Source organism: Phascolarctos cinereus, unplaced genomic scaffold, assembly GCF_003287225.1.
Source record: "Phascolarctos cinereus isolate Bilbo 61053 unplaced genomic scaffold, phaCin_HiC Scaffold_9;HRSCAF=440, whole genome shotgun sequence".
Taxonomy (NCBI): Eukaryota; Metazoa; Chordata; class Mammalia; order Diprotodontia; family Phascolarctidae; genus Phascolarctos; species Phascolarctos cinereus.
The window spans coordinates 225,660,449-225,680,840 of record NW_027556402.1 but is presented as its reverse complement, the minus strand read 5'-3'; the positions used below and the strand labels follow the sequence as shown (position 1 = coordinate 225,680,840).

The window sequence follows — 20,392 nt, the reverse complement described above, 5'->3', positions numbered from 1 at the left end:
CAACTTGAATCAGGCTTGGTTTTATAGTGGCAAGGAACGTAACCTAAATGAAGGAATCAATTCACAAAATTTAATACAACAGTAAGAATGGCTCACAGTTCTATAGCATATTAAGGCTTACAAAGCACTTCACACATTATTTCACTTGCATAGCAGGCCAGTATTATTAGGGTGTACTGTGTATACAAGTGTATTGTACACGTACAAAAAAGCCATCCTTTTCTGATGATTAATATTAATTTTTATTTAATTTCTCTATTTATTAATACTTTGAGTTAGCTAGATTTGGGTTTAAATTCTGCATGACCAAGGGCAATTGTCTAGTCCTGACCTGCTCTCCCACACTCAATTCTGATTATAACTTAGAAAAGTTACTCATCTGCACTTGTGGCAAGTTTGGTGAAATCACAGGGGGCAGATCAAGAAGAAAAACAATTTTAATGTGTGTTTTATTAGGACACATTTGCTCTATGTAGGAAAAAAAATCCTAATAAAAGTCTTTTATTCATATGGCTTTATCCATTTTGTGGCTGTTTTGCTACTTATACTCCCTAATTAACAAATATAAAAGTCTTAATGAACAAGAGGAAAGAGTGCCTGTTTTGCCACCCCAATAGTAGAAAAAGTATTGTTAAAAAATCAAGTAACACAGAAAAGGATGGCTGTTTGGCTGCTAACATGCCCTGATAACAAATACAAAAATATTAATAAAGAGGAAAGGATGACTGTTTGGATATTTATAACCCCAATTTTAAAAAAGTACTAATAAATAGAACATGTGACAAGCCAGATCAAGTGACCAATAAAAAGCACTTTTTTTCCCAATGAAGATGTCACAGAAAGGAAATGCTTCCCAGTTGTGCCCCCTTTCACAGTTCACAAAATTCTTACAAGTTTGTAAGAACAATGAATTTGCATAGCACCCTTTCAGCCCCACTGGCCTAGTGCTTAGGGAACCGCTTCAAACTCACTGAGTTAATTTTTAATTTTTATGGTTTTTCTTAATGAGTTTAGGTTTATGAGGCCAGCTCGGATCACGAAGTAAACAGCTGGAGAGGCCAGGCCTGGGGAGGCGCCCGCTCAGGCGGAGCCCCAGTCAGTCAATAAGCATTTATTTATTGAGCACTTGCAGTTGGCCAGGTAAAAGACAGGCCCTGCCTTCCGGAGGCTTACAGTCTGATGAGCAGCCTAAGCGCACACAACTGCGTACAAACAAATCAAAGACGGGATGAATGGGCCCTTGAGGGTGACAGGGAGCCAGGCCGGAGGCCTTCAGCGGCAGGAGGCCCCAGCGATTGCAGCCCCCCGACTCCTCGCTGGGGGATGGAGGAGCTTTCCCTCAGCTCTAGCTGCTGCTCCTCCAACGGCCACCACCAGGCCTGCCCAACCGCCGCCGTTGCCACGGCGACGCGAGGGGCCGACGGGCTCCCGCACGGGCCATTCCACCTCGAGTGCGGGCGCGCTCGGCTTCGCTCGGCGGGCGTGGTGACGTCATGAGGACGGCAGCCAATGACGGGCTCCGGGGAAGAGACAGGCGTGCGTTTGAATCTGGAGTGCGGAGCGGGCCCATGTCGGCAGCCGGCGCGGCGACTGAAGCGACGGAGTCGGGCGCGGCTTCGGGGAGCACGGGCGGCAGTGGGGTGAGTGAGGGCGGGGAGCGGAGAGGCCAGGGCTGGGCCGCTTCCCTCCCGGTGCCACGACTGATCCTGCGGAGGGAGCGCGCAGAACCTTCCGGCCGCGGGCGAGGACCCCAGGCCGCCTTCACTCTAGTGGGGCTGGGGGCGGGGCCCTCGGATTCAAAACATACGCCCTCAGGCAGGGAAAAGTGCCAATACCCGAGATGGGGGTGTCTCAGGAAAGCCCCCCACAAACACACCTTGTAGTCAGTTACCTGGTAAAGGCTTCGCTTGGGGATCCGAGTTCAAGTTCTGCTCTCAACCCTGGTTTGTTCATATCCCAAATGGAGGCGGTAACAGCCCCTCCCTCACTGGTGGGTTTGAGGATCTGAGGAGGGGCTGCAGAGAAATGAGTCCTTATTGGAGGAAGGTAGTGAGAAGGGAAGACCATTTGAGGATCTGGTGAGATCAAATTTTAAAGCGCTCTGCACAGTTCCCTGCTTATAGTAGGTGCTAAATAAATGCTTGTTCTCTTTCCCCATTGGTGCTAAGAGAGCTGGCGCCAATGCCATGGAACAGCCAGCCGGAAGTTTTAACTGAGAGTGCATATTGTACAGAATAAAGCATTGTGCGTCTGCCTATATTCTATAATATTTGCAATAATAGGCACTTATTAAGTGTGTACTGCATGACAGGCGCAGTGCAAAGTGCCTAATCACTGAGGTTTCAAATGCAAGTAAGCAAGGCATTCTCTACCCTCAAGGAGCTTACATTCTAACATTACGATAATAATAATAATAGCTAATAAGAACGGGCACTAATATATACATTCTAATATGCCTTATTCAGCCAGTGCTTATTAAGTGCTTAATATGTGAAATGTTCTGTAGATATAGAAAGGAAACAGACCGTTCCCTCAAGAAGCTTACATTTTTCTAGAGAGTGTAATAATATGATTATAGTTTACAGTTATCTGTTTAAATATTGCCAAAGCACTTTATCTCCATTATCCTAATTGAACCGTCGCAGCAGCTTTGTAAAGTTAGTGTTAATAGGCATTCATACGCCCATCTGACAGATGAGGAAAGGAAGGCTCACTCACATAGATGATAAGTCAGTTTCCATTATCTATTTGTGAGTGTGTTTTTTTTTAATTTCTCTTGTTGGATGTGGGGCATCCCAGAATAGAGGAGTTTTCTGTCTCAGGTGCTGGTGTGTTAGTATTCACAACATTTCTTGTTGATCCAAGTGCAAGTTTGGGGGCAGGAGCAGGTGCGAGCAAAGGCTTACTGTGGGCCTGTGCACTCTTGCCTGCAACTCTTAACCTTGCTTGTCTTCCTGGAGCAACTTTCACTGATGTATGTGATGTTTGATCCTCTCTGGAGTTTATCTGAGAAACGAGATGGGAATGCCTTGCAATGTTATTATTAAAAATGGATTTTTAAGCCTTTGAAAAAGTGTAGCTTACATTTTACAAAGCCCTTTCGTCATGTCAACCAAATGAGGTATATAATGTCAGCGTTAAGCAGGGTGTCCCAAAAGTCTTAGGGTAATTTTAAACTCTGGTAGTTTTGAGTCGGTCTGTGTCATCATTCCCATGTTACAGATGAGGAGCCTGACGTTCACTTAAAGAGATCGTGTGAGTTGGGCTGTGATGATACCGTGGTAGCTTGTACTTCCATAGATAGTACCGGGCTCATGGCAGCCTTTCCAGGTAAAAGGGTTACCATCCCTATTTCACTCAAGAGGTGATTTACCCACAATTGCTTGGCCAGCAAGTTTGTAGGCTAAGGTGAACACTCCTCTGCTGAGTCCATATGCTGCACTCTGTCTATAAGGCCATGCTAATAGTGGCAAAAGAGGCATTCAGACACAGCGTTTGGGTTTGGCGTTGACTTGGTTCTTTGTTTTTGGGGGGGGTTGTTTGTTTTCTGTTTTTTTGGAATATGGAGAGAGAGAACCCTATGCTCAGAGGATGAGGGAAGAATCAAGATCATAATTGGTTTGCTGAATGGAGCGCCAGGCCTGGAGTAAGAAAGACCTGGGTTAAATCCAGCCTCTGACATTCACTAGCTATGTCACAGAGCAAGTTTCTTAAATTCTGTCTGCCTCAGTCTCCTCATCTGCACAGTGGGAATAAGTTGTTATAAGTCTCCAATGAGATAATGATGTAAAGTATTTAGCACAGTGCCTGGCATGTAATAAGTGATGCATAAATGTTAGCTAATATTATTATTATTATTATTATTATCATCATAACTTTTGACCTGGAAGAGATTTCGAAAGTCATCTAGTTCCCAACCCCCTCCTTTTCTGGATGAGGAATTGGAATCTGTGATGGATGACATGACTTCCCCAAGGTCACACAGCAAGAAGCAGAGCTCAGATTTGAGCCCAACTATTCATCTCCAGATTGAATTCTCTTTCTACTCTCCTGCTATACCCTACTTGTCTGCCTTGAAGAGGTGACATCAGAACTGAGCCTGAATGAAAGCTAAGGATTCTCAATTTGGAGGGACACAAATGAGGAGCAGATACATTCCCCAAGTTGGGGACTCATTTCTCTGTTGTCCTATTATCCCTATGATAGTGATATGGTAATAGGAAGCCACAGGTGTTATCACGGGGGAGATGGAATGATAAATTTACCATCTGTGATAGTCCAGTTTACCTGGGAAAGATAGGCTGGCTCAAGACTGTAGACAGCCTTACGTGACTGGGTAAGGAACTTGTGCTTCTAGTCGGAACGAGTGGCCAACTTTTTAAGCAGAAAAGTGCTGTGATCAGACCTGTACTTTAGGAAGATGATTCTGACAGCCAAATAGATGGATCAAAGTAGAAAGAGACTGAAGGCAGAGAAAAGAGCTGGGACCCTCTCCCAGGCCAGTGTCCTTTCTGCCACTCCATGTTGCTAGGTGTTTTGAAGCCTACTCCTTGGGAAGAGTAGGCTTGATTGTCCTCCAGTTAGAAGGCTTAGTATGTCTTCCTTTCATTCATACATTGCACAAGCTGGACCCCTGCTTAGACACACAGAGTTCCCAAGGAGATGACATGACTTCTTTGACAAGTGGTCTGGCCCTGGGGTCGTAAGCTTGCCGTGGGCCAACAGGTTCCTTTTGTCTGCTTTGTCTCATTTTTGTCACATTCAGTGCAATCGACTGGCTTCTGCTGGTGTGGAAGTTGTGCCTCCTTAACTCGTGTTGCCATCCCTTATTTGTGTATATGCCCTCTCTTCCCTGCATCAAAGCTCCTTAAGAGCAGAGACATTCATTTTTGTCCTTGTATCTCCAGGGCTTTGCCAAAAATAACCGTGTCATGTTTCTCATAGAATTGAATTGTATTTGTTACTCAGACAAGAACTAGTGGAAATTCTTTGAATAGAAACATAAAAAAGAAAATAATGAGGTGAGATCTGAGCTGTACTTGGGAGGAAGGCAGAGGGTTGGGAGATGGGATGTGATGGATGGGGAGCAGCTAAGAGGTCAGTTTGACTGGCAGAGGAAGTACAGGAAGGGGTTAATAAGAATAATACTTGAGAGGGAAGTGGAATCCATGTTGGAGAGGACTGTGGCAGCCTGGGGATTTCGTATTTTATCCTGAAGACGATAGGGAGCCACTGAAGTTTGGTGAGTGATGACATGACATGACCAGATAGGTATTTTAGAAATAGCAGTTTAGCAACTCTGTAATGGAGGATGGATTGAAAGGGGGATGACTGCAAGCAAGGGCACCAAATAAGAAGGCATTGTAGAGTTCTAGGTGGGTGGTTATGAGGCCTGAATTGGAGGAGAGGCCAAACGGATAGAGAAAATGGAACAGGTGGCAGAGATGTAGAGGTAGAATGAATAGGACTGGGCAAAGCTATGAGGGAAGAGTCAAAGGTGACTCCGGGGGGCACATCTCCTGCTTAGAAGAATGATGATGCCCTCAACAAGGAAGAAGTTTGGAGGAGTTTTGAGGGAAGTTACAGCTCCATTTTAGACCTATTGAGTCTGAGGTGGTGATGTCCTACAGGCAGTTAGAGGTGCTCATGTTAGACAGAGAAAGGGATAAAGAAGAAGGCCCTGGGCAGAGCCTTAGGGAACGTTGACAGTTAATGGGGTGGGTACAGGATGATGTTCCATCAGAGGAGATTGAGAAGATGCAATCACAAAAGTAGGGAAGGCCAGTGGTGATTGGGTAGAGGAGAGAATAAGCATTTATTAAGCACTAATGACTAATGACAACCCTGGAAAGTAAGTGCTAGTGTGTTCCCTATTTTGCAGTTGAGGAAGGGTAGGCCAGGGTTATACAGCTAATATCTGAGGCTAGATTTGAACTCAGGTCTTACTGTCTCTAGTCACAGAGTTCTATCTAGTGTGCTACCTTCAAAAGCTACACAATTGTAACAGAATGACAACTGAGGAGAGGCCATTAGATTTATCATTGAACAATATTTCAATGAATATAGTCTTTAAAAAAAAACTTAATACCTAATTGACTGCCAGATAACTAACCTTACATCATAGAAAATCATAGGATTTAGAGCTGGGAAGTAATTTAGGCAGCTCGGTGGCACGGTGATAGTGCGCCAAGCTGGGGAGTCAGGAAGATCTGAGTTCAAATCCAGTCTCAGGTACTTACGAGCTGTGTGACCCTGTGTTTGTCTCAATGTCCTCATCTATGAAATGAGCTGGAGAAGGAAATGGCAACCCACTTCAGTATCTTTGCCAAGAAAACCCCAAATGGAGTCACAAACAGCTGGACATCACTGAAATGACTGAACAACAATAATTGAGATAGCCTGATAGCCTCATTTTACAGATGAGGAAACCAGGGCCCAAAGGGGAGACTTGACTTGCCCAAAATCACACAGTAAGTTCCAAACGAGGGCTTCTAACTCCAAATCCAGTGCCCTTTGGCCCCACTGCTCCCATCTGGAGCAGACACGCGCCTTCATTTTGCTCACAAAAAAGCTTCTGTCTGCTCTCCCCCTGCCATATGTTTATAACTGAGGCAGTACTGATGGCCGACATCACTGTCTTCTACTCCAACTGCACCTACCTGGTCTTTCCTGAGGATCATAGGAGGCAAGGATGGTCACAGAGAGTGAAAGAGGCTAAAAATCAAGGCAATCACAAGCTTTTCCCTGTATTGAAAGAGGCAACTGCTTGGCCACGGGTGGTGTGCTTTGACTGCTACCTCAGTCCAGTGTGTTTCCCCGCAACTCACCTCCCACACCCTATGTTTCTTATTTTATTGATGTCAGAAGTAGAGCTGAGAAGGTAAATCTGTCTATTAAGAGCCGATTTGCTGTCAGTAAAACAAAAATTGGCCAAAGGCTTAGAAAAATATTGAGAGATGGATGCTGGCCCATATGATGTAATATTTTCTGTACTGTAAAACATTAGTCTTGTCTTAATGCCCTGTTCAGAATCATGGTAATTGTAAAGAGTATGCTTATAACCACTGTTAAGAAGCATGGTTCTCTCACACACTTAGGCCATACTCTTCTGATCATAGATACTGTTCCTTAAAAAAAAAATCTGGAACCAATTAGTTTATAAAGATGAAAGATAACACCCATTTTTCTCTATAACGATTAGAATAAGTGTTTTCTAGAAAAAAAAATAGGAATCACACTATAGGATCATAAAATCACAAAGCATACAACCCACAGCAGCTGTTCCCAAACATTCTTTCTCCTCTTATCTCCATTTCTACCCTCAACCTACAGTCCCTTTCAACAGAAAAGTGACTCCCTCTGCTTTCCCCCCGTTTCCTTATTTCCAGCAGGCTTTGATGAGGTAGCCCTTCTCACCAAAGCTGGGCTCTCTACATGGCCCCTTGATCCCTTCCTCTTTTCTCTAACAGTAACATTCTCTACCCAGTTGTCCTCTCTCTCACTCTTGTCTTCATCTGTCCTTGTAGGCTCCTTCCCTTCTGCATACAGACACATCCATCCTTAAAAAACCCAGTAGTCCTTGCTGACCGTCATCCTCCATCTCTCTTTTTCAGCCATACTCCCCCCAAAAAACCATCTGTATGGAGTCTCTACATTTCTTCCTCATGCTCTCTTCTTAACCCTCTTGGTCTGACTTTCATCCTCATTATTCAGTTGAAACTTCCCTCTCCAAAGCTGCTAATAGTCTCCTGATTGTCAAATCAAATAACTTTTTTCAGAATCCTCATCCTTTTTGACCCTTCTTCAACGTTTGATACTGCTGCTTACCCTGTGCTCTAGGAGTTCTCTGGGTTTTCATGACACTGCTCTTAGTCCTAATTCTCCTTCATTTCAATTCAATAAGCATTTATTAAACACCTGGTTTAGACCAAGCACTGTACTAAATGCTGGGGATATAAATAAGAAAAAGATAGTCCCTGCCGTCAAGGAGCTTATGATCTAATGGGAGAAATCACACAAAAGGAAGCTGAAAAGGAGAGAGAAGGCAGGGGAGGATGCCCAGCACTGTGCCAAGCAAAGCTGCATCTAGAAGATAGAATGAATTGCAAAGTCTAGCTTTGCCTCTTAGAAAGGAAAGCTTTGGGTGGAGTTGAGTACTCTACCCTTAAGCCATCCTATGCTAGGGAAAGGAGGTGGAGGGTACTGAGTGTAGCATGTTGAGATTTCTGGTGATTGGTTTATCCTGGGACAGGCATTTTATGGGAGTTTTCCATCAGTCTCCTTTGCTCTTTTATCATTCCTGTTAAACCCTCTAATCATGGCAGTACTAGGAGTTCTGTCCTAGGCCCTCTTCTCTGTTCTCTGTGATCTCTTGCTTGGGTTCATTTGGGTTCCCATGGTTTCATTTTCCGTCATTATGGAGACAACTCCCAGATCTCTCTATCCAGCCCTGATTTCCAGTCCCACATTACCAACTGCCTATTGGATATTTAGGATTAGATATCTATAGGTGACTCAAACTCAATAGGCCCAAAGCAGAATTCATTGTCTTCCTTTCTTCCTGACAACAAACTTATCCCACTTCCAGCCTCCATCTTGTTGCTGAGGATACCACCATTCTTCCAGGCACTCACGTGTCATTATCATCACTTTACAATAGGTCGTTCAACATAAATATCTAATTACTTTGGGCCAGAGCCTCTCCTTTTTCTCTCCTCACATAGCCACCTCTTAGTTCAGGCCCTTCTTATCGTTCCCATGAAAAATTGCAGCAGCTTCCTGATTGGTCTTCTAGCCTCTCCCTCTTGCCTGTCTTCCACACAGGCACCGCAGTGATTTTCCTAAAATATAGCTCTGACCATGTCCCTCACCCCTACTCAATAAACTCCCGTGTATCAAATATGGTATATTCTTTTGGTATTTCAAGGTCTTCATGCCCTACTAGCCCCATCCATCCACCTCTCCAGTCTGCTTTCACACTGTTCCCCTCCCTGCTCTTGGGGCTGCAGCCATACTGGGCTTCTTGCTGTGCCTCACACATGTTACAAAGCTCCATCCACATCCAGTTCTCTGTTCCTCGGCACCGGGCATTCTCCAAGCCTGGAATGCTGTCCCTCATCGCCTCTGACTCTTGGAGTCAATGGCTTTCTTCAGCACTTAACACAAGAGCTATCTTCCGCAGGATTCCCTTCCTGGTCCCTGAATGCTAATGCCATCCCCTCCAGGGTAGCGTGTGGCCTGTATGTGGTGTCACCTGCGAGAGAATCATGAAAGTCAGGAATGGCTTCATTTTTGTCTTTGTACCTCTAGCACTAAAGTTCTGAAACAGGTGCTCAATAAAATGCTTGTTGATTGGCTGAGCTTTCCATTCTCCTGTCCTGAAAATCTCCAAACTTTTCCATAGTCTCTGATCTACTCTTGCACATCTCTGTCTTAGTGGAAGGGGTGGTCTTCCTTGCCAGAGCTAAGCTCCCAGACTGCTCTTGGTCCCATCCTCTCTTGTCCTTAGTGCTTTATTGATCAGCCCTGCTATATTTCTTCTTCAGCCTCTTTCACCTCCCCATTTGTCTGCAGATATTCAGACAACCCCCCCCATCCTTTGCAAAATAAAACAGTTTCTTTTGACTTCTCTAGCTGTAGTTCTCATCCTCTTCCCCCTTCAGATCTAGATTTTTAGGAAGAATAATATGTACTTATCATCACTACTTGTTCACCATCCCCTCACTGAACCCTGTTTGATCTGGCTTCTGACCTTCCCATTCCCCTGAAATTGTTTTCTCTGAGGCCACAAATAACAAATAATCTTTTCTAATTCCTCCATTCTTAGGCAGTCTCTTTGCAGCAGTTGACACTGTTGACCCATAAATGCCTCACTGATATTCTCTCTCCTCTCCAAGCTTCTCTCTCATTCATTTTCTCCTGGTTCTGACTGATCCTTCTCATTCTTTTCCTTAGCACTTCTCCCCCCTCTCCCCCACTACCACGTGTGAGCACGTGCAGAGGGTCTGTCCATACTTGTCCTCTTCTCTTTTTCTACACTCTCTCCTTTGGAGATCTTTTACCATTGCTTTACTTCTTCTTTGTGAATCATTCCCAAATCTCCATTTCCAGCCCAAACATCTCCCCTTACCTGTAGGTTCTGGACATCCTGTTGATGCCTCAACCTCAACATATCCAAATAGGATTTTATCTTTCCCGCTAAATTTTCCCTTCTCCCAACTTCCCTCTTTCTATTCACAGTGAGTTCCATTATCATCTCTGAGCAAATGATTCCCAAATCTACATATCCAGTCCTCCTCTCTCTCCCCTGAATTCTAGTCCTTCCTCACAAACTGGCTGCTGGCTGTCCCACTGGTACCTCAGCCTCCATGTATCTAAAACAGTTCTTTGCTGTTAAAGATCCACCCTTTCTCCTCACTTCTCTGTTTCTGTTGAGGGAACCACTATTCTCACCTAGGTTTGAAACCTAGGCATCACTGAACTCATCACTCACTTAGCTGTCCCTCTTCCTTCTTCCATCTCTGCACAACCAATCAGCCTTGTCCTGACAAATTGATATTTCCTTCTCTCTTTCTTTCTTTCTTTTGCTGAGACAATTGGGGTTAAGTGACTTCCCCAGGGTCACACAGCTAGAAAGTGTCAAGTGTCTGAGGTCAGATTTGAACTCAGGTCCTCCTGGCTCCAAGGCTGGAACTCTATTCACTGTACCACCTAGCTGCCCGACAAATTGATATTTCTAAAGCACAGGTCTGACCATGTTACTCCCCTACCCAAGAACTTTCAGTGGCTCCCTAGTGTCATCAAATTCCTTTGTTTGGCATTAAAGCCCTTTCTAAACATATTTCCTATTACCTAATCTCCTCCATGCACACATGTGCATAAAAACTGATCTGTATGCTGTTTGCCATACATAGTATTCCATTTACTGCCTTCATCCTTTTTTACATAGGTTCTCTCTACCTCCTTATCGTCACCTTTTGGAGTTCCCAGAGTCTTCCAAGTGCTATTTCCTATCTTTCCTGATCTCTTCTCCCTCCTCTGCCTCCTTAATTATCTCCCTCCACCAGGGCAGGGGTGGTTGAGTTCCTTTGCATTTACTCTGTGTTGTGTCTTTGCAGTCCAAAATCCTTCAGCTGTAAGGACTTACTGTGTTCTTCTCTTCGTATCACTGGTGACCAAGACAGTAGCTTTCTTATAGTAAGTGCTTAGTAAATTTTTGATAAAAAGTTGGAGCATGATCTAGTAAGAATAACAGCAGAAGGGCTAAAGCGCAAATAAACTGAAACTAGGAGGAATGCTAAGAAAAAGAACAAAATTAAACTATATGGTATATTGCAACAGTACCGTAAAAGAAAGTATAGGAGTGGTGCTCAAGGTAGTTAGTAGAATGTTAATAGACAGTGGCAAGATTTGAACTACTCAGTTCCTCTTTTGATTTTGTTTTCTTTACAAAAGAAAATTATCTTTTGGGCACATGGTAGGTCTTAATGAATGCTTGTTGACTTGACTTGGTTAGAAAAATACTCCACAAAAATGGCTAATCGAACATTGAATTCCGAAAGTCAATAGGGAGATTGTAAGAGAATATCTGATGTCCTTTAGATGGTCTTTAATGAGTTTTGAGTTGCCACACGAGGAAGAACTACCTCTCAGAGCTTCTAGATATATATGATTCCTGAGTCACTCTTCATGATTGAAAGAACATGGGCAAAGGTTAACCTTGTTTCAAGAAAAGGAAGAGAGAGGATTGAACTCTGTTGGCTGGTTACCTTGACTTTGTTTTTTTTGACAAAATTTTAGAAAGTAAAATTAAAAGTGTGATATGTAAACATTTAAAAAAGGAAGCAGTGATCATAAGCATCAGCGTTGTTGTTCATCCTTCATTCTCAGCCAGTACCAAAGACATCAGGAGAGTGATGTCTTGACTGCAAGTTCGTTGTATTTAAGTGAGGCAGGGGTGGGTAGTTTTGTTACCAATGCAACAAACCCTGTACATGTTCAGGCTGTAACTGAATGTTGTAAGATACTCACTATGTTGGTCAGTTTTTCTTTGTTACAAGGGAGGATTCTGTGATTTTGATGGAGGACAGGCCGTATAGACTTTCTTTTTTTTTTAGACAAGATTACTAAACCAGTTGGTGAGAAAAATATTACAGATATCCATTACTTAAATTTCAGCCAAGTATTTGACAAAATTTCTCCTACTGTTCTTATGGACAAGATGGAGAGCTATCAGGTATGTGACACTATAATTAGGTGAATGTATAGCTGGTTCGATGGCTGGACTCCCAAGAACAGTCAGCTCAGAAATGGAGGTGTAGCTGATGTGTCTGTGTGTAACTCTGGGCTGCCAACTTTTTTTGTTGATGACTTACCTGTCCAACTCGCAGGTGGCACAGAACTGTAAGACAACTAGCATGTCAGCTGACAAGACACGGAAAGTTTTGGACAAGTCAGGCCTCAGGGCAGATTCTGTTAAGATGAGATTTAATAGGAAGAGTATTTTGGAGGGGGATGTTGTAGATTTGATGGCCTCTGAATACCCTTCCATCTCTGAGAAAGATGGGCAGATAGATGGTGTGCTGGATAAAGCACTGGGCTTGGTAGGAAGACCTACTTCAGAGACTTACTTGCTCTTTTACCCTGGGCGAGTCACTTAACCTGAATGTGCCTCAGTTTCCTCATCTCTAAAATGAAAGGATTGGACTCAGTGGCCTCTAAGGACCCTTCCACTCCAAATCTGTATTGATGTTGTGAACAAACATTTCTTAATTTCTTACGAGTAATAATGTAATTTGCTAAGCACTAAGGAATGCATATTTAACTAGCACAGTAGCTGGGTAGCATAATCTGGAGGCAAGAAGACCTGAGTTCAAATCCAGACTTGGGCACATACGTGCTGTATAACCCTGGGGTAGTCACTTAACCTCTGCTTGCCACAGTTTCATAGCATGGACTTCCCAGGGTTGCTGGAAAGATCAAATGAGATAACATTATAAAATACTTAGCACAGTAGGTGCTAGAATAAATACTAGTGCTCTTCTTCCTCCCAAAGCTACCTTTTGTCTAAGAAAATATGAAGATTGATCTTTCAACAATAGACCAGTAATTCAGAACCTGCCACTGTTAGGGACACTTCATTTGAGTGAAATTTTGTGAATCCACCTGTGTTCTTGACAGATAAAGAACAGTATTAGGACTTTTATTCACCTTTTCGCAGTAGACATGATTCAGGATCAATTTGTATGTTGTAAGGCCTGGCCTAAATCAACCCAGGAATTCCTCCTTATTTCATGTATTCCAGCTTTCCAGCCTAAGAACTTAGAAATATCATCTCGTCCCACCGGTCCCTTTCTCAAAAACCTTTGACTGCATTTGGTTCCAGGATAAAGTCTCAAATCTGGGCCAGCTTTATATGTCCAAACCTATCTTCTACTACTCATCAGAATCACCCCAGTCTCTAGCCTATCTGTACCACATACGCTGGAGTTTAGTTGTGGATGTCTTTGTATTCTTTCTATTGAACTGTTTCATTTGTGCATTCTTTGATCCCCTGTTAAAATTATCAGCCCCTTTGGGAGCAGAAATGATGTTATTAATGTTTTTTTCTATTCTTCCCTTCCTGCTGAACCACCTCCCACCCTACCTCCCCAGCACCTAACACCGTAATGAACATACAGTAGGGTTGAATGAATCCTAGTTGGAAAAAAGGACATTAAGCAGAGATTACTTGGTAAGTAGGAAGCTTTCCTTTTGATGTTTATTATTTACAAGCTGATCTTAGTCTCCCGGATGAGAATTGAAACTCAGATCCCTAGGTGGGATTTGGAAGATGTTAGAAACAAAGGAAGCAAATGTGTCTCTATTCTGGGGAAGGAGAGGGCATTTACAAAAGCTGAAGAAATCCAAACTACCCGAAATCTGGCTCTTGGAATGACAATAACCACTTCTTTCCCTTCCTCCCCTCCAGTGAGGGTACCACTCTCTCATACACACATTTATATTTCAAAGCTAAAAGCTGAAGGGTACTGATACCCTCTGAGATAGTCAAGTCTAGGAGCTTGTTTTTGAGGAACTTCCTCGTTTTGTCCTTGGGGATCCATCCAGCCCAGGCCCCACATCCACAAAACATCCCAGGGGATCCTGCCCTACCTAGGGTAGGGTCTTCTCTCTCCCAAGGACATACAGGCAGAACCCTCACGTGTCTGAGCCCAGCAGCCCAGGATAACAGGGAGATAACAACAGGGAGGAACGTGACTGCATGAGAGAAGGTCCCTGGGTCCTTGGCCTTTCTCAGGCCTGCAGTTTGCAGTCACCAAGCCCTGTGAACATATGAACAGGCTGGCCTGTATTCTCACTATGCTCCCATTTTTCCTTGTTGCCTCTGGTTATGTATTCCATGTGGCTTTCACCAGCTACCTTTGGCTTTTTTTTTTTTTACCCATAGTTTCTGGTTCCTAGACGCTTACAGCCATTGATTGCGACCTTTTTATGAAGGGCACAATAATCTTTTACGGGATGGAGCTCCAAAAACCTTAGCTTATTCAATTTATTATTATCTTAGTTAATAATAGTCCCTCTGAGTGAGAGACACAAGGTTTTTCTTTTTTGGTAAAAAACATGTTTTATTGCAAGGTCATTAAACATCCTGCATGGTCTATTCAGAGGCCTTTTTTTTTTAACTTCCTAAATTCTCAGCCGTTTTCTACATCATTTGATTTGACAAATATTCATTGAGCACTTACGTGAATGTGATGTGCTAGGCATTGGCAGAGATGCAGAGATCTGTAAAATGGCACCTGTTTTCACATGTCTACAAATAAATAAACTTCATCTAAGTGCCTATAACAGAAGTATATGAGGCTCATGGCTCAAAAGAGAGAAATCACTTCAATCTAAGGTTAAGTGAAGTTTTATTCTACTACGGCCTCTGTTGCCAGAGGAGTAGACTGAGGCCCACAAAGGTTAATTGCTCTAGGTCAGGCAGTTTGCAAGTTGTCAGAGCTGGAGATCAGTCTTAGGAGCTTCGATGCGAAGTTCAGGACGACTTCATCAAACCATTCTGAAACTGATCAACCTAATGGCATTGTTGATCACTGAACAGTGAGGTATTTATACAGTACTTAAAATAAATTTGTGTGTCAGAACTCCGTAGGAAATGAAGAGCTGCTCTATGATAGTTCATATTCTGTGACTTCAGGGTTCTGGTGTTTTTTCCAAAATCTGACCAGCTTAGTCCTGATTCTTTGGAACTATTTGTATCTGAGAGCCAGGTAGGGACAGTTTGGCCATCACCCTTCTCTGATGTCTGGAGGTCACCTACTGAGTTCCTTTTTCCCTACAAAAGGTCAAGACATCAAGGCACTTCCTTTGCTTTCTTCAAATCAGTCCTGACTGAAAGGTCCTATCCATACCTTCATCTCAAATTCAAGTCCTGCTATTGTCTTGGTGAAAAGAAGTAACAAGGACTTTTATTACTGGCTTGACCACGATTTACTAGACTCTGGTTTTAAACCTGAGGTTCTTAGCCCATACTGTGTCAAGGACCCCTTTGGTAGTCAAAATGTCTCTAAATGCATGGAATACAAAGGAATAGGATTATAAAGGAAATTGATTATATTGAAATACAGTTATCAGAATATTAAAAACAAATAAAAAGTTCACAGACCCCAGGTTAAGAACCCCTACATAGAAGTTCAAACTGAAACTAAGCTAATAAGGGATTTACCTAATCATTATAACTACCACATCTTAAGTACTACAGGGTGGAAGTGGTTATTAAGTAAAATTGCATATATTAATACAACTGGAAAAATCATAGACTTGCCCTTTTTGAACTTGCTTTTTTTTGAATTGTAAAATACAAATACAAGCCATTGCTTGAATGTTGACCCATTAGTTGATCAGAGAAAGCCCAATTATTTTATATAGTAAGTGGTGTTGGAAAACAAAAGTCTTAAATGACTTTATATGATTATACCACAATGAAATTAACATCCAAAAGAAATGATCATTGTGGAATTCCAGTTGAAGAAAAATGATTCTGTATATTAGCCATACTTTTATTGCATGGTGTATGTGATAAATTTGATCTTTTTATCTCACCCATTACTACTATAGCTCTGTGCATAAAGTATGTACTTAAATGTTTGTATCAACAAGTAAAGAAATAAAATATCTTGTTACTGATCAGAATCTCCATGTGTTGTTGTTAAATTTCAGAGAAATCAGGCATTCACTGAAGCAAAAGAAACAAGATAAAGTAAAAATGTCAGTCTCCCAAGAAGATGTGTGTAATCACATGAAAGTGGTTGTTCGTGTGCGTCCTGAAAATCAGAAAGAAAAGGCTATTGGCTTTTATAAGGTGGTCCATGTTGTGGATGAGCACTTACTGGTCTTTGATCCAAAAGAGGAAGAAGACAGTTTCTTTCATGGGAAGAAAACTATGAATCGAGATGTTACAAAAAGAAAAAGAAAGGACCTTAAGTTTGTCTTTGATGCCGTTTTTGATGAAAGCTCCACTCAGGCTCAAGTTTTTGAACATACCACCAAGCCTGTGCTGAATAGCTTTTTAAATGGGTACAATTGCACAGGTAATCTAACAATTTTGACTTCATTTTTTCTGTCAGTCTCACCTGTTTGTTTTCAGTTATCTGTTAGCCTTTCTCCCAAATATAATGAGTAGAAAAATGCATATATACTAAAGTTGAAGCTAAAGTAACATAGTTGGTTTTATCTATAGATTTTAGACTATTTTTCTGAAATGAGAGTAGCTTGCTGAAATGTTGGTAATTTATGATATATTTAGTTTAACATCTGAATGTGAAACTTATTTACATTATCATAGCTTATACTTAATAAATAGTTTCCTCCAATTTTCATTTCCTAGCCCTGTCTTTGTATATAAAAATGCCTTTAGACAAGGTGTTAGTCTGCATTTGATGCTTTCAGAGAAGTCACTTGGGTTGATACTGTGTTTCAGCTAACCATTCCAGTCTCACACAGGACACTCCATCTCCAAAGTCTGCATTTGTGACTTGGCTGTCGCCCGTAAGTGGAGTTGTCTCTCAACTCTAACTCCTGGCTTCCTTCAAGACTCAGCTCAAAGTCCATCCTCCACCGAAGGGCTTCCCACCCCACTCCTTAACTGCTAGTCTGTTTCCTCTAAGATTACCTTCTCTTACACTCTCTATGTCTTGTACATAGTTTTGAGTATGTCTTCTCCCTATTAGAATGTAACCTTGAGAGCAGGCACCATGTTTTTGCAACTCTTTGTATTGATGATACATTCAGTAAAACCTCAATTGCTTGTTCACCTAAGTAAAGCCCTTGTGGTTGTCTGGAATAAGAAAATTCCATGATGACTACCTCTTGTAGAGCAAAACTAGCTGCCATGTAGTATTTTAAATCTATCTCATTTTTCATTTTTTCATTATTTATAATGAGTGTCGCCCCTAGGACTTCTTCAGGGCACACCTAACCTCGGTTAGTTTTGTTTTGTTTTAAGGACTGTGTTATTACAGCAACAACAGAGTCTACATCCTATCTGAGAGTTCTGTTTCGGGAGTGACTTAGTATCTTTCCAAGGTTCATTATGGTGGTTTTGGGCCATCCGTCCCGAAAAGGCATTTAATTAAGATAAAGACAGTATAAATGTCAAGCAAAAAAAAGACGTGAATAGACCCGTTCTTTATTGCCCATATAGTAGTGAATGTAACCACATATATCTTAAGGTGGTAGACAGAGAACAAGCTTCCTGGAAGACAGAACCAAACTTTTCAGGGAAAACTTAGAAAGGAAAACTCCTCCTGCATTGGACGACTAATTGGACTAATATACTTAGTATATTCCCGTTTCTTCTCTGGTGGGTTTCAGTGTTCAACACTGACACCTGCTATGCTCTTGGGAAGGCTGGAGGCTGCTCACACCTCTTGGCTGTGCCCTGTGCTCATGGTATTTCACCGGAGACTCATGAGTTTAAGGATGTGATGGCAATGTGCTGCCTTTCCATCTTTCAGTCTCCAACTCAGCAACTGAAGAATACCCTAGGACTCTGAATGCTGAGCCCAGTGGCCTCATGATGACAATTGACTTGTCTAAGCACTTGTGTTTTCCCCTTCATACCCTCTGTCTTCACAATTTCACGTTTTTGCCACCTCTTACATCTCCACATCTAGATCTAAGGCCCCATAGAAATCTAACATCCTGGACCTTTCTCTGTTTAACATCAACAACCTCACCATGTCATTCTAGGGGCAAAAGCCGCAGTGGAGAGGTTCCATTAAGGGTGTTTTGTCTCTGTTAATAATATATTTCATTGTTCTCTTAATCTTTAATCATCCAGAAATTCCATACTCCTTTCTTTAGAGGAGATACACTTTTCTTCTTTCAACAGTTAAATGCTGCTTCTAGAAATTCTCTTAATTTCTATTTCCCCAGAGGACAAATCTAGATCCTATTATAATTATATTTTTATAATTATGTATTACAATACAGCATAATTATAATTTTATCAATTATAATATAATATGAAATACATTGTAATTATATATTATAATATTAATTTAATATTGAATATTTTGAGACAGCATCTTCTTCAGCATTTTCTTCCAGCTTTCCTAAAATTTGTCCTTAGAGTCCTTTTTCCTAATCTGCTTTTCATGCTTTAAATTCACTTCTTAAACTGTGGGTAGCACTGAAGGGGTTGGGAGTGGAAAAAGTTTAAGAAGCCCTGATTTAAAGAATGGGTAGGTTTGGGTTTTGTTGTTTTGTGTTTTTTTTTTTAATAAATACTTTCCACCGGAATTTATTCAAAACTGATTTTTTTTTCCTCCTCTGTATGTGTTTTCACAACCAGCCAAATTCATCACCAGATAATACATTTAATTTTATGTCAGTGATCTGTACCCTCTCCTTCCTGCCCTTTAACTTTCCCCTCCAGAAAAAACAAGACTTTAAATTGTCCTTCCTAGGACTTGTGATTTATCATAATGATGATCTTTTATTCCAAAAACCTTTTTCTGAAAATTTAGTGCTTGCATATGGTGCAACTGGAGCTGGGAAGACACATACAATGCTAGGATCACCTGAAGAGCCTGGAGTGATGTATCTGACAATGTTAGGCCTTTATAAGTCCATGGATCAGATTAAAGATGAGAAATTATGTAGCATTACAGTTTCTTACTTAGAGGTAAGTAGAAAATCATTACTTTTTAGAATAATTCAGTATGCTTGTAAATTGTCTAGAAAAAGTTCTGTGGAGGTCTCCTTTTTTTATATAGTAGAATTTTGGTAAAGTGAGCCTAATAAAGCTTCATGACTCATTTTTTTTAAGAACATTTGCAGCGTGCTGCTCATTCTACAGGTGCTTCATCCACACTCCTCTCTCTATCAAACTTTCCTTTTTCAGTAGCTTTTAAATTTGATTGCTGATTAACTTGATTTGATTTTGATTGCTTCACTATCTATGAATACAGCGTAGTTGATATGCAAAGATTTCCCTATTTTGCAGGAGGAAAGATGTCTCTAGAATGTACGCTCCCTTGAAAAGAGAGCAGAGATATCCTGTATTTTGCTCAAAATCTCATTCCCAGTCTGTAGACTCTAGACATTAAAACAATGTGCAAGCATTCCAGAAGGAGATAGCAAAAAGAAGTGATCTTACTAAGCAGGAAAAGAGAAAACTGAGGGGGGAAGAGTGAAATGAGAAGCTGTTATACCTTTCCTTAAGTATTATGAGAGAAGGATTTGGCTCATCGCTTGATCCGAAAGGGTTAGAATCATGAGCGGAGAATAGGTGAAGTTGCAAAGGTGTAGATTTAGGGTTGACCAAATGAAAATATTCATAAAAAGTACAGCTCTCCAAAAGTGGAATGATCTGTCTTAGGAGGTGGTAGGTTCTCTCTGCTGAAGGGCCTCAAGCTCAGTGTACATGACTTTGCAGTGGTATCACAGAGGCAATGTTAGCCACATTCAGGTCAAAACAGCTGTTATCTGAGATTTCTTCTCAACCTTGAGTTTCTGGAAGGAATGGGAAGGTATCATATACATAGCACCCTTTCCTGTTCTGCCTTGTTGGACCGTTTGTGTGAGGCCTTTTCTCCTTAATGAGTTTTTCAGTTTTGGTTTCTGTGTTTCTGGTGGGATATTTGTGTATCTGATTGGGATATTTGAGGTAAGGAGGTTTGAAATGTCAGATTTGTGAAGAGCTCTGATCTTTCCACATTGTATCAGGGACTTAGTGAAATAGTCATTATTTGGGTTATTCATTATAAGAACCTATGAATCATTGGCGATGTGAGCCATTTTTGAGATTGCAGAAATCAATTTTTTTATCAAGTGAGATATTGTTGTAATGATATGAGTTTTTCATCTGTAAATTTTCCATTTTTCA

The 20,392-nt window shown here is 41.6% G+C and overlaps 1 protein-coding gene across 1 annotated transcript in view; it reads left to right on the top strand.

The window, feature by feature from the left end:
- The first annotated feature begins 1,549 nt into the window (after positions 1–1,549).
- Positions 1,550–20,392, top strand: part of KIF18A (kinesin family member 18A) — a 96,535-nt gene continuing 77,692 nt past the window's right edge. The window contains exons 1-4 of the mRNA XM_020977974.2: positions 1,550–1,640; positions 13,654–13,732; positions 16,222–16,592; positions 19,032–19,189. Of these exons, the coding sequence (XP_020833633.1) occupies positions 16,268–16,592; positions 19,032–19,189 (483 nt within the window). The 5' untranslated portion in view covers positions 1,550–1,640; positions 13,654–13,732; positions 16,222–16,267. The remainder of the gene's footprint in view (positions 1,641–13,653; positions 13,733–16,221; positions 16,593–19,031; positions 19,190–20,392) is intronic.